The sequence below is a fragment of the Dermacentor andersoni genome, chromosome 10, assembly GCF_023375885.2.
Source record: "Dermacentor andersoni chromosome 10, qqDerAnde1_hic_scaffold, whole genome shotgun sequence".
Lineage (NCBI taxonomy): Eukaryota > Metazoa > Arthropoda > Arachnida > Ixodida > Ixodidae > Dermacentor > Dermacentor andersoni.
This window is the reverse complement of record NC_092823.1, coordinates 103,601,165-103,615,487: the sequence shown is the minus strand read 5'-3', so window position 1 is coordinate 103,615,487 and position 14,323 is coordinate 103,601,165. Positions and strand designations below refer to the sequence as shown.

Below are 14,323 nucleotides of genomic sequence, written 5' to 3'. Positions count from 1 at the left end.
CACACTGGTAAGCCTCTAAAACGTTTACGCTCACCCACAGCTCATTTGGACTCAATGGGGACCGCACAAAAGTCAGAGTATTCCGGAGTCCAAAGTATCGGATTCATCGGAGGGTGAGTGACCTATTCCACAAGCGGCCAAAAAAAGTGTGCCGTATTCTAGAACGATCACCTTCACTTTTGCAATACTTCCGTGTGGCTAGCACCGCACTTATCAGTGTCCCCAAGGGATGCAATTCTCAGCATTGTGCCAAGCATGTTGTCTTATCACTGTGCCAGTAATGCTGTTGCCCATCAATGCATCCAGTGCTATGGAAGTGAAAGTAGTACAGTAGAATCACATTGACAAGTATTGCAAGGAACTGCAGAAAAAACCATAATAGCTGGGAAAACGTAACAATGAAGAAAGTTGCAAATCGCCACAGTAACAAACATCAGAAACGGCTCCGAATGGCTGCAGTGCATTTATTAGACATTTCGGGACTCATATTATGACCAGGGAAGGCATTTATATAATTAAAGGGGGACCCGAGTCTCTGGGGCAGAAAATCGACCTAAAATTCGAATTTTAATTTTTATTTTCCGTGTTCCTGACATGTTTTCGCACCTATCTCCGAAATTTGGTTACAAAATACTGGGTAGCTCTTCCGTTATCGTGGTCAAAAGATGCGAATCCGTAAGCGTTGCCCCTTAAATTGGGGACAAATCTCGCCTGATTTTCGTCGTGCATAATTCAATAACTACACGCACTGTCAGCGTTACTTTGATATCATTTGAAAGTGCGCATTCCTGGCCTTCATTATTCGACGGTCGGCAACTTTCCCGTCACTGCGGTCACGAAAAAAACAACTGAAAAAGACATTTGCAGAGCACGCTCTTATTGGCCAGTTTGAGCATGTGATCAAGATGGCGAGCCATGATTGGCTCCAAGGACCACGAGCGCTCAAACGATGAAAACAGCCGCCATTTTGTCTTAGTCTCGCGACTGCGACGCTCGACATGCTGCAGGTCCGACAAAGTTCTGTTCCACAAATCGTTACAGGTGGAAACGTACAAGACACAATAAACTTCCAAAAACGATTCTGTCATCGCAGTCGGCACAGGATAACCGGCAGCTCGCCACCGAACGTCGACGCCTCACTGCTTTGCCGGATCATGCATATCCACATGCCGGTTACACTTGCGTAAGAATTGAACACGGCTGTCGTAACTGAAGAGGAAGTGGATAAGATAAGAGCACATGAGAAAGGTATGCTCAACAAGATTGCATCTATGATGGCCATGGAGCGAAAGATGTTTTGTTGAAGATCCGACTGCCGATAGTGCAACAGCCTCGGCCGCGAAGCCCACTACTCCGTACAGTGTCGTCGCACTTTTCAAATGGTGCTGTTCTTTGGGTGCTTTGTCAAGCCTTCAACAACTGCTTTGTGCACGTTCCCTCTTTAAATGCTTGTGCAACCTCAGTCTCTTACTGTGAACTTTGGTCGCTTGTTGCAATGTATCAGCCATTTGTTACAATGAATCGGTCGCCTGTTGCAACATATCAGTCAGTTGTTCTAACATGCCGGTCGTTGGAATGTATACATTTATCATCACTGGAGCAATGTGCGAGAGCAAGTTTCCCTCTGCACCGCTAAATTTAAATCACTGCTGCATTTAAAGACAATGTAAGATGAAGGAACATTACAAAATGGGAATTAGTTCGGGACCACAAATACGCAACATAGCAGCTGGGAAAACACGTAAGTGAGGAACGTATCAACGGGATTCCACAGTATCTTCGAAGCGACCATCCTTCCTAGAATATGGCCCAAGTTTTTCAGTAAATTGTTGCATGCACCTACGCTTGCCTGAAACCTGGTTAGTCTGTATTTTGGCTACCGTCATGCTGTTGCTACAAGCTGATGAAAGTGCAGTCAAAGCATGCACCAAATCCTCATCCCCTGGCATCATAGCAGAAGTCAACTGATCTGCAATAACCGGACGATTGCGGGTTTATTCACAACAGTCACTGCCCAATACTACCTTCACTTAATCACCGCCTTCGCCAGCGCACACGCCAAGGGTAGACTTGGTGCTTGGAGAAGTTGCTTGGGACTCCGTCGCTATTTAACATGTAAATGAACGAATGCGACGTGCAGAACTCGCATGACAAACAGCAAATGCAGCCAATGCAGCCTTTCAACACTTAGTGGCTTGACTTGGCTTGTCTTGCTGGTTTGAGGGCAGTTGGCGACTACTGGATCGACTAGACTTCACTAGTTTCGGTATCGTGGAGGCACCTGGGTCATGACCGACGATGAAGCCAGCAACATATTAAAACAAAAATGTCGCTATTTTTGCCCGATTCTGTGGCCAGATTGGCAGGCGGTCACGCAGGAAAAGCCAGAATATTGAACAATGCATTGTAAGGAGTCCGAAATTCTGGGAATTTCTGCCAAGTCCATGGCACATTAAACAGGCACGTTAGTGATGGTCAGAGGTGGGAGCAGAGCATCTAGCATGGTTGACATTTTTCATTTCAATTTTTTTCATTATGGATGGTACACAATTAATTTTCTTTTAATTATGCACCAAAGTTGCAGCTTACCATGTGAAAACGTCGCGGGAACAATGATGTATTAAAAGGGATTCTAATACATAAGTGTCTGTGAGCCCTTTTCTGGGGCCGGGCTTTAGTGACATTTTACCTGTGGAAACGTAGTAATGAGGAATGTGTCAGAGGTGTTCTACTGTAACGTATTCTTGTACGTGTTATCCGCACCGGCAAACTGAGGAGTTCAACTAGAAACAAAGTGTCATCACGAAAATTAAGAATTTATAGCCAATTTCTGTGAAGCTACAGTGGAGCTTCACAGCGATGCAGATCCGCATTGCCATGAAATTCTCTTCTCTTGAAGGTGCCTTTCTCCTGACTTAAACGTCTGCAACACAGCGCATTCAGAGTTCTAGGAAAGCCTATCTTTTCAACTTACGACGTGGATGTTCACTTGACGTGACCGTAGTACCGACAGGGAGCGGAGGTAGTTGAACATCGCGTGGTGGGTGTGGTTCCACTTGCTGATAAGAAGGCGAACCTCGATGCCTCGCTCAATGGCGGCCGCCCGTAGGGCATCGTCGATACGGGGCCAGAACCTGTGTCCCAACAACAGCTTGTCACACACAGGTTTAACTCAAGCAGTCTATTGAGAGCAGACGTTGCAGTTTAAATGCTACCAGACTGATAGTGGGTGTACATATTGATAATTTGACAAGTACTTGTCATCGATCAATGCTTGACAGGGCACACAAAAGATAACACATTACTGAACTGGATAAACAGGGTCTTCCAGTTAACTTGGACCACGATTTTTAAAAAACCCAGGAGCTCTAGACAAACCCTACCGACTGCATAGTAGCAGCAGTCGTATGTACTTACAGCCAGTGTTTTTTTCATCAAGAAGTATGAATTAGTTAATTGCTTTTAATTAGAGGACTTTTTAATTATTGTTTGAATCGCAAACATTGTGGTTGTTTTTTCCAAGAAACAACAAAAGCCTGCGAAATACGCCAAATACGAAATAGATGCACACTTGCACGGAGCTACTCAAGCGCCTACTAGCAATCATTGAAAGATATACAGCTGCATTCTCTTATCACCGCTTCGTACAAGGCTCTGCTACGCTTATCAATGCGTCAGTGGTGTGTTCTCTCGATGCCGCGACCATCACATAGTGTGAAGCCCCGTATCGAGCTGCCGCCGCTGATAAAGCCGTATATCCATGCCTAATTGCTTGAGAGCGCTTGAGTAGCAGCGCGCGAGCGCGTATCTATTTCATATTTTGGATGTTTCGTGCGCTTTTGTTTTTTTCTCAGAAAAACGAATGAGGCAAAGCTGAGCACTAAACAAATGCTTGATTTGGAGGTTATTTGAAGTGCCCTACAACTTTGTAATTGATATGTTTGCGATTCAAGCAATAATTGAAAAGTTCACTAATTAAAAGTAATTATTTAAGTAATAGTTCGTGAGGAAAAGAATAGTGACCGTAAGCACATATGACTACGGCTACTATGCAGTCGGTACGCTTGCTCTAGAGCTCTTGGGTATTTTTAAAATCTTGGTCCAAGTTAACTGGAACACCCGGTATACATTACAGATGAACTTCATTAAAGTTACACATAATACAACAATACCCTTGTTTATGTCTGATATTCACTCTAAGCCATGAATTAAATTTACTTCTTTATATCTATAATTTGTTATACTGAGGTGGAATACAATTGAACAAAGCACACAATCCCTGTGGAAATCACAATTTCACAAAACAACAAAAAACGTTCTGAACCCTATGAGTAGCCCAGAAACGAGAACAGCTGCCGCAAGTGCATCCAATGCAAAATAGGGGATGGAGTAGACTTGGAACTTACTTTGCTTCCTTTTCGTAGAGAGTAACAGGCATGTAATCCATGACTGCGATGTGGACGAACTTTTCGGCACTCGCGATCACGTCCAAGATGCTGTCGACGTCCACGGTACGGCCGTCTGGACAGAAGGCTGGCGGAGAACTCTGCATAAGTGTGTTAATGTTAGGTTATGTGTGTATCTTTGACAGGCGCACTGAAAGGGACACTAAAAGAAAAATTATTTGACCTGATTTAGTAAATTACCCTTCTGCAACACTAAGGAAGCCACTCTAGCAATACAGTGCTTGGTAAGCCAGGAAAGAGGCAAGAATAAAAGATTGGAAGCGACACCGCCTTGAAAATCTCGTGCCAGCTCGCCGTGATGTCACGGGTTTTGACAGCTTTGGCTCAAGCCTTGTGAACTTATTATCAGGGCAGGAGTTCTACAATGTATTCTAAGAGAGTTAAAGAATTAACTTAGCAAGTTTCAAGGACATGTTAGTAAGTCAAAATGGCCCAAATACTCCAACTCCAAGTCCAAGAAATAATCCAAGTCCATGGCGTCACTCTGACGCATCGCTGTAGGGGTGTCAGTGAGACATTAAAAAAATACAACTTTGAAGTTCACTGCACTCTTCCAGTAATGAAGCTAATACCTCAAAATTCATTAAAATAGTTTTGAAAGAATACTTTATCAATTTAAATTGATGCAGTCTTTTTTCTCAAGTGTCCCTTTAAGCATGAGGACATTACAAACTACCGTGCTGCACTTTTCAGACACGAACATGTGACGAAAATAGTTAAGCTAGCAAAATTAATACAATAACCATCCTATCTTTTGTGAGAGCCACTATTCTGCCCAACGATAACATCAAAGTGCTTTACCTTTTGTTTTTCTTGAAAAAGAAGCAAAAAAAAAATGAAAGAAGGCTCATACGTAGGTTGCAACCAACATATCAACATCTTGAAGTATACCCTAATATTCCAAGCAAGTGCTCCACCAGTGAAAGCCCAAAAAAGCCGCCTCCCCCCTCCTCAATTTTTTCCAACACTATCATGCCAAGAAGGGAGCGGGGGTCGCACTTATTCAGAATTTTTTCGGGTTCTTGGTTGATCCTCCAAAACAAAGCAAGCAAAACATTGCAAGCAATGAAATTTCACGTCTTCAGGCGGCCAACATGAAAAGACAGACATTGCTAGCACAACAAACTATAGTGTTCCGTTAGCTAATGAAAAGTGACACTAATTATTCTATTTAGGGGTGCACGTTATGACTTCAGAACTGAGAGTGAGTAGCAAGAAACTGAGGTCTACTTCGCCCTTTGACTACGGGGCATATTTTTACGCCGAGATATTTGCTCCACCTGCAACTAGGTGGAGCAAATGCCCTGTAAGCCTTTTATGCCGGCTGTGCCACTTTAGTGACTGTAAACGGAACGAGTTAATCACAGCTGCTAAGTAATGTTAAAACCATGTTCTAACAAACCCCCATCTGAGATGAAAATATATTCTTTGCATCCAATATTCGTTATAATAAAGAGTTTTAGAATAGAGGCCCCCAATGTTTTGGGGCCCCAAAGAAATAGCATCGAAGCCACTGGACATGTGCGAGACGCAAACTGCGTTCGGGTGTTGCGTCCGGCATGCTATTTCACCGATTTAGCGGGAGCACTAAAAGCTGACCCAACAGCTTTGCGTCAACAAACATGGCGGCACGCATTGAAGTGATAGCTCTAACCTAGCACCAAACTGGGCTCGATTTGTAGTAACGTGCGAAGTTCGGAAGCTAGGAGAAGTGTGTAATTTATTCATTAGATGCTGCTGATTCTGAATTCGATTGTCGATTTCATGGCTCGTAGGCCATGAAATTGCTGGTGGATCGCTTCGCTGGTGAATGAATATAAGGTTGGTCACTAAAAACTAAGTGCAACAAATTGCTTGCTGCTAATAGAATGACCTCTAAATTGTATTTAATCATATCGTCAGAAGCCAACAAACAAAGACACCAAGGACACCACAAGGTAAATTACTTGTACCTACTAACTGAAATGAAGAAACTATAAATTAATGGAATTGAAAGTGGATGAAAAACAACTTGCCGTGGGTAGGGAATGATCCTACGTCTTCGTATTACGTGTGCGAAGCTCTACCAATTGATGTAATGCAGTGATTTGGGCTTGTTGGTATGACATTGTGAGGCTTATAGCGCGTGAGAAGACAAGGACAGAAGGTAGACGTGTGCATCACATCTTCCTTTCGTCCTTGTCTTTTCAAGCGCTACAAGCCTCACAATGTCATACCAGTCATGTCTTCCTTTCGTCGTTGTCTTTTCACATGCTACTTAAGCCTCACTACCAATTGAGCTACCGCGGTGCCATCTTTGTTCATCTTTCTTTTCACTGGCAACTTTCTGTGCCAGCTCGCCGTGATGTCATGGGTTTCGACGGCTTTGGCAAGCCTTGTCAACTTATTATCAGGGCAGGAGTTCTACAATGTATTCTACGAGAGTTAAAGAATTAACTTAGGAAATTTCAAGGACATGTTAGTAAGCCAAAATGGCCCAAATACTCCAACTCCAAGTCCAAGAAATAATCCAAGTCCATGGCGTCACTCTGACGCATCGCTGTAGGGGTGTCAGTGAGACATTAAAAAAATACAACTTTGAAGTTCACTGCACTCTTCCAGTAATGAAGCTAATACCTCCAAATTCATGAAAATAGTTTTGAAAGAATACTAGGATAATAGGATTGCCGATGATCAGCGGAGGCATCAGCCATCTTCCGTTTCGGCGGCGAGTCAAACCAACTGTTAGTCAAACGAGGCTGAGAAACTGCATGGCCAGGGCCAATTTTGACACAACCAACAAAGATGAACGCAAGCGATTAAGCTGCTTGCAGCACTGCACTGAATGATGAGCCAGTGAGCAACATGCGAGCAATCTGCGAGCAGCGCAGTTGGTGTGGTGCATTCGTGTTTTGGAAAGTGGGGTGGCTTAGAGCTATCGGCGCAGCCCATTTGTGTTTGGAGAGGTGGAAGGGCGATGGGAGACAGGTGTGCAGAGATGGCTGGAAAACATGCTGGAAAATAAGCGCGTGGCGGCTGTTGAAGCAGCGGCCCATCGTGCAGCAGCTCGAATTTCTCATTTCCTTTTTTTTTTTTCTCTTCGAAGATTTTGCATTTCACTACCTTTCGGCTCGGACACCCAGCAGCCAGACTTTATCATTACAACTGATGGTACAGCATCAGGGCATTGTAGTAAGCGGGTTATTTCCCCATGAAAAAGATAAACAAGTTGACGCCGTAGCAGCTTCTCATTGTTATAAACAATACATTGTTAAAACTGGTACTGTTATAAGTGGGCTCGACGGTATCCACAAGATTCCACCGTATTTGAAATTGTAGCGAATCGGAAAGTGGGTAGGCTGTTCAACGTTAGGGCGAGCGAGAGCGGGCAAATTTTTCTGCATGAGGGTGAGGATGTGACTTGCCCCGTGGGAGTGAGGGAGGAGAGCAACAGTGAGGGCATTTGCCCACCTTTGGTCATTATGGCACAGTTGCATCTGCCACGAAGGTACCTCTGTGATGTCCATTATTCGTTACAAGCCCTTAATCCTACGTGCCGATATTGGCAAGAAACATTTCAGACTAGTTATATTCATTGCGTCAGGGTTCATCATATGGAAATTCGGCCATATGTGACCAGTCGTTAATGACACGACGTATCACAGAACTGCCACAACGACAAAGCATGCACGTGTACTACACGCTCAACAAATGCCTTGGACTGTGGTCCGCCGTGAGTCTGACCGATTCTCTGTTCGAACACCACGAATACTGCCCTGCAGCTCACCGAAAAGTAGGTCCGCGTCGCCGTGCCATTGAAATCCACGTCAGCGGGCGTCTCCGCATTGATGTTGGTGCTGAGCTCTGCAGGCCAGTGGGCAGGGACCGTAGCGTTCGGGACGCCCAGGTCCCAGTAGACTTGGAAGACCTTGTCCAAGTCCTTGGCAAGGCATCCGCAGTTCAAGATCAGCGCACCGAGCTCCTTCACCTTTGAAGGAGCAGGAAGAGGAAAAGATGAAACCTTCCTTGTGTGGAAACCCATTGCGGTTTCTCAGTGGATATGAGAGTGCACTGGTAAGCTTTTTGAAGGGGCAGCGCAATAAGACGAATACAGAAGGCAGGACCACACAGGACAGTGCTGACCACAGCGCGAGGCTGTGGTCCTGCCTTCTGTATTCGTCGTATTGCGCTGCCCCTTCAAGATGTTAGACCAGTACCAACTTGCTCAAATGTCGATCCTTCTATGGTAAGCTTGAGGTCATAGGTTCAATTCCAAACACGGCAGCCACATTTTGATGGGGCCAAAATGTAAAAAATGCTTGTGTGTTGTGAACCCTAGAAGATGAACGCTGATGTAGAGTCCCCCACTATGATGGGCCTCATAATCTGATCATGATTTTGGCACATAAAACTACAGAATTTATATCAATTTAATCGCCTTTGCACAAATACCATGTTTAGGTTTTTTGCTACATAGAAACAAAACAATCACATGGAGCGCATAGCACAATTCTGTCTGTTGAGTTGGATTATCTGAACAGGTGGGTAATTAAAGATACTCACTAATTAGCCCTTTCCCTACCGTGCCCTTTAGGCATCGTTAGCACACTACTGTTAGTTTGAAACGCCGCTTTTGAGACCTTCTGCACAATTCACGGATGCACTGCACCATTAGACATGAAGGAGAACTCTAGTGTCTGTTTCTTAAGCAGTTTGGTTTTTCCCCACTTGGCGGTGATTTTTGAATGCGCTCCAAAGTTTCGTGATCGTCAAAGCAGAAAGCAAAATTGACCACCTCCGGAAGTGCTGCTTGTACGCTTCGAAAGATCACAGATCTCGTGATTCTGCCGAGTCTGCGACTGATTTTATCGACGGATCGAGCAGCAGCTAGTCTAAGGAAGCTGCCTTCTTGCCGGAGTTTGACTCCGAGAGCAACGGCGACGCAAACCAGCACAGAACATCGGGGGCCACAGCCCAGTTAGTTTCACCTCTTGCTTCAGCCCATCTTTGTTGTTGTTTGGAGTGCTTGAGAGTCTGCCAAGATGGAGACTTATCAAAACTGCAAGAAATGCTACAACAACAATAAAAACGAGCAGAAAATAAGAGTTTACTGCGATACATGCAACATTTCTCAATGTTCTACAGCGAGGAACTGCTTTGCCGCATGGCACGCCCAACTGTAGTGCTTGCAGTTAAATTTTCGTAGTGAAAGACCTGTTCAATGAAAAATTTTGATTTTTCCGGAGGTAGCACCTGTTAGACAGCAATACATTTTGCGTATCTCATAATTCTTATTACATATTTTTCCTAGTAGACACAAGTGTGTCTTTACAGACTTTGTTCAATTTCCCCTGTCCATTATTTCCCCCCATTAGAGCTGAATACTCCCCGTCCCTCTTCCCCAGTGTAGAGTAGCAGGCCAGAGCAAGTTATAGCTCAGGCCGACCTCTCTGCCTTTCTGTAAATAAATTTCTCTCTTTCTCTTTGTTCAATTTCGTACCACAATCTTGTTCTGGACGAGGAGCAAAACGAGAACAAGGTAAAAGTGGGATCCAATGTTTCGACAAGTGGACTTGTCTTTTTCAAGGTGGCGCATGCTTTCCTCGGCACAGTATGTATAGGTAGGGTTCTTCTGGATGGGAGAGGGGGCAAGGCGGGTGGGTGCGGCAACGACGGAAGGTGTGTTTGCGGTGAGGGTGTAGAGAATAAAGCAGTACTGTACACATGGCCAATGCCACGGCCGTGTATCAGCCAACGTGTGAACAGTCATGTGTACAGCACCTCTCTTATTATCTACTTCGCAGATAATAATGGTTATCTGCGAAGCAGATAACCAAAAAAGCAGTTTTTAAAATTTTCACAGACATAATACAAACACAGACAAGTATTTTTGAAAGTTTAAAACACCCAAAATGAAACTTGCTTTCACTGTGTGCAATGAAAAACAGTAAATGAAATTAGCTTAGTGAGCAAACCACAACTAATAAATTTCTCACCTGCCATCAGCCAGTAAAGGTTCGAACTAAACTGAACTGGGTTAATTATGAAATGCGCTATCTCGCCATCTGTATGTCAAATAAATATTGGCTAAGCTTAGGTAAATGTTAGTTTCAAATAGCTTAAATATAATTATTAAATTTAGAGGTTTTTAAAGGCTTGAAAGACAACTAATGTTTTTGACCACCATGAACGCTTAATAGAGCTAACTGGATTGAATTAGCTTGCTTTTTGGATTGCACTACCATTGCAACCAGATCCTCCAACGACAACTTACTGAGCTTATGTAAAATTGAAATTCAAGTAGTTTAAGGTGTTCCATTATATTTAGCAGTTTTTTAAGTGTCTCAACTGGCTCACATATGGTAGTTTGCACACAAACATTAGGTAGCTTTCTCCAGTCATGCGGCACACACTAACCTGAGTCAGGGACCTCCAGTCCATGTTGGCACTGCCCACATAGATGTGTTTGTTGTCCACTATCCAAAATTTCGTGTGAAGTACACCGGCACCCATGAGGTGGTCGAAGTCAACACTCCTCACACTTGCGACACCTGAAAACACCAGTGGTTTCGTGCTGCATTAGAGTTAATAAGGTGGTACAAAGTTTGAAATAGCTTGAGTGCGAAGTTGAATACTCAAATGCCAATCTTTTCGGAGAACAATACACTTGTCATGAATTTGCTTCTGGGGCTTGTGGCAGCTGTCTTATACAATTACTAGGAAAATATTCATAGCACAAATACATGGGGAAGATGAAAGAATAGACAAGACAAAGTGGGAACTTCCAACAGCATTTTATTTCTGGGAAATGGCTACAGTAGAACCCAGTTGGTATGTTCTTTTTCAAGAGACCTCGGGGGAAAGAATTATAACAGATAGGAAAATATAAGAATGTGGAAAGTCACAAACCATCACTGCGACCTCAGGAACAGCTTTCTGCGTGTGTGTAATTAAAGGACATGTAAACATGTTCTGTGCCAGTGACTCCTTTTTACTCCTATTATGCTTCACTGCACAGCACTACTGCAGAGCGGCGGAGCTCACTTTAGGAAGCCAACCAAAACTACAATCTCGTCGTGACACGCTCAGCTGGACCGACAGAACCATACTTCCGGATTTGCCTCTGCACCACTAAATTTATGTGACTGCTACATTCACCTGACAATAAGGTGCAGGAATATCAGAGTGGCGATGTATCAAATGGGAACATAACACTACATAGGAGTCAATGGCCTTAAGGTCGGGATCCCGAAAACGTAGATGCCGGGAAAATCTAACAGTGAGGAATTTATCAACAGAATTCTAATGTATTTATACATTTCAGCGACCACACCTGATTTGCATGGTCACATCACTTTATAAAAAATTCAACCCTTTTATCACTCAAGAACACAGACGGGGTGCTCAAGCAATCTGTGTATTCATTCTTCTTCCCGCTATGATCGTTACCTTAGTAGTGGCCATACCAAGATATCCGAACTGCCACGAAGGTCCCTGTTACAGCTTTGCTATCTTTGATGCATGAATCACTCAGATACACATACATCTGCAAAGGCTTTCTCAGCAAGCTAGCTGAAATGCCAGCTTTGCTGACAATGCACGCGTTTGCAGTGGCAGCAAGCAACAATAATTCAACTTCTGAAGCCCAAGTGTAGTATAAAGCAACACCTTGTATTACGTAAATCCTTTAGAAGTCTCTTCTACACCTGACTTGAGTTTTTGACACCCTGGCTACTCATTGTTACATCCAAGTGTTATTAAAATTGGCAATGTATTAAGGGAGTTTGACGGTACCTTTTTCTGTCTAAATAAATGTTTTGATGTCTGTCCCTTCTTTGTTACTTTTCATACATGCGGTTATAACAATTATTGATCAAAACAACATACCTTTCTTGGCACGTGAATATTGTTATAAGTGTGTTCGACTGCAGTGCTAATTTTCACTTTCCAGTGCCTAACAGGTAAAACTTACCTTGTTTAATGAAGTCCTGGGTGTCCAGATTAGGTTCCCTTTCTCTTGGCAAGTTCTGAGCAATTTTGATATCAATAGACCGATTCTTGCCGGCTGTGACAATCTCCTTAAATATGTCTTCCCCCTGTAATAAAGCATAAATGATAACATGCTTTATTTGTCGACTGAAAGCCACAATAACTATAGCTGTAGTTCATGTGTCCATATATTATTTGCACTAGTTTAGTATACCATTTCAAGGTAAGTTGGGCAGTTGATAAAGGCCCTCTCGAAATTCCCGAGACATAGTGCATCAAACGATGGCTTTGCATCCATGCTCAATTTAGTCATTACAACAAGATGACAATTCACTTTTCATACTGTTATATTATTTTAGGGGGACCTGAAGTCCCTGGACAATCCCTTACAATCTTTAGTGCTTCTAAAATCGTTGGCATATTTCAATGTAGTAGCTTCGAGCTCAAACATGCATTAGTGAACAGTTTTTTTTTTACTATAGCTGTTAACAATGATTTGGACATGCTCAATTATACCGACAGGTTCATAGAGCTGCTGCTGGCACCATAGGTGTAATGCATTTTGGATGCCCTAAACCGCACAATTTGATCATTTGGGATTTGTCTGCGGAACCTCATGCTAACTCAGCCACTCAGTCAAGCAAAGAAAGCAATGTTTCTGGCTTGGTATGTTGCCATTGTCACTTAACATGTGAAAGTAGCAAACCCTAGTTGATCTAGCAGTCATTGACTGCATCCAAGCTACGAGACATGTAAAGCCATAAAGTTGCAAAGGCTACATTTGCGGTTTGTTGTGTGTGTACCGCATGATCAGCGTTTGTTTCATTACATGTTTCATAATTACATCGTCTCAGCCCACTTCTTCAGTTGTTGCTACAAATTGCTGTCGCTCTGAAGCATTGAGCTGCTTCTAATAGCGCAACTATGACCTCAAAGTCTACGCAGATGAGGGCAGAAATGTTGCGAGAGAAGTGCCAGACAGCAGCTGTTTCAAAGAAACCTATGATCATTCAGCTTTTGAGACACAGTCTACCTCTGTTCACGTTACCAGTGTACACTTGGTGTGTACATTGACCGACAGCATGACAATGGTCGAAATACAGATAGCCTAAATCCCATGCAAGCCTACATGTGGAAGCAACACGGTGACAAGGTTAATTTTTTTTAGGGGGGGGGGGTTAGGGGGGCACCTCCAGGGGCCGTATTCTGAAACGTTCATTTTCCGCAAAAGTTTCGCTGCCGCGAAAGTCGCATTCAATAAGCCAAGCGACTGCTTACCTGCGACGTCAGTGTGCACTACCAACGCGTGCTCTCGAACGCTTCACATCGCATAAGAGATCGCGCCCGGCGAGTGCAGAGCGGCTCGGGTGTGTTGTTTTCGAGTGTAGTGGCCGCAGTATGGGTTCTGCGCACTGACTACGTTTGCTTACGGCCTCTTTAGGTAAAATAAATTGAATAAGAAGGTCTGAAATGTTTTATTTTGGATGAATCAACAAACATCGCCGCGAAACAACGCGTGTAAAACGCCACCAAAAAGGCTACTATAAACTACCACCTATCTTATCTCTACTACACTCCACCACCAACCGAACGCCAAGAGACGCCAAAAGACTTGTTCATTTATTCAATACATGTCGAGAGCACCCATGGGCACCACGACGTTATAATGACGCAGGCCGGAACTACTAGATGGCGCTGTTTAATTTCCGGTTTTGCTAAAATCTCCAATCAGCGCGCGCCATTGGCAGAGGCATGGCCAGGGCGAAAGTTTCGCGGAGCCGAACGTTTCAGAATACGTCCCCAGTATAAAGTCATTTAATTTTGGGGGGATCCGTTATTTCAGACTCTTGATTATCCTAACATTCAGGAGGTTTCTGTGGAGTCAGAAT

The 14,323-nt window shown here is 43.7% G+C and overlaps 1 protein-coding gene across 2 annotated transcripts in view; it reads right to left on the bottom strand.

Annotated features, from left to right (window-relative positions):
* LOC126544555 (5'-3' exonuclease PLD3-like) overlaps positions 1-14,323 on the bottom strand; it is a 130,553-nt gene that overhangs the window by 10,752 nt on the left and 105,478 nt on the right. For both annotated transcript variants that reach the window (XM_050191905.3, XM_050191904.3), the window contains exons 4-8: positions 12,418-12,541; positions 10,863-10,996; positions 8,233-8,433; positions 4,407-4,546; positions 2,975-3,134 (exon numbers count right to left, since the gene is read on the bottom strand). In XM_050191905.3, coding sequence (XP_050047862.1) covers positions 2,975-3,134; positions 4,407-4,546; positions 8,233-8,433; positions 10,863-10,996; positions 12,418-12,541 — 759 coding nt within the window. The remainder of the gene's footprint in view (positions 1-2,974; positions 3,135-4,406; positions 4,547-8,232; positions 8,434-10,862; positions 10,997-12,417; positions 12,542-14,323) is intronic.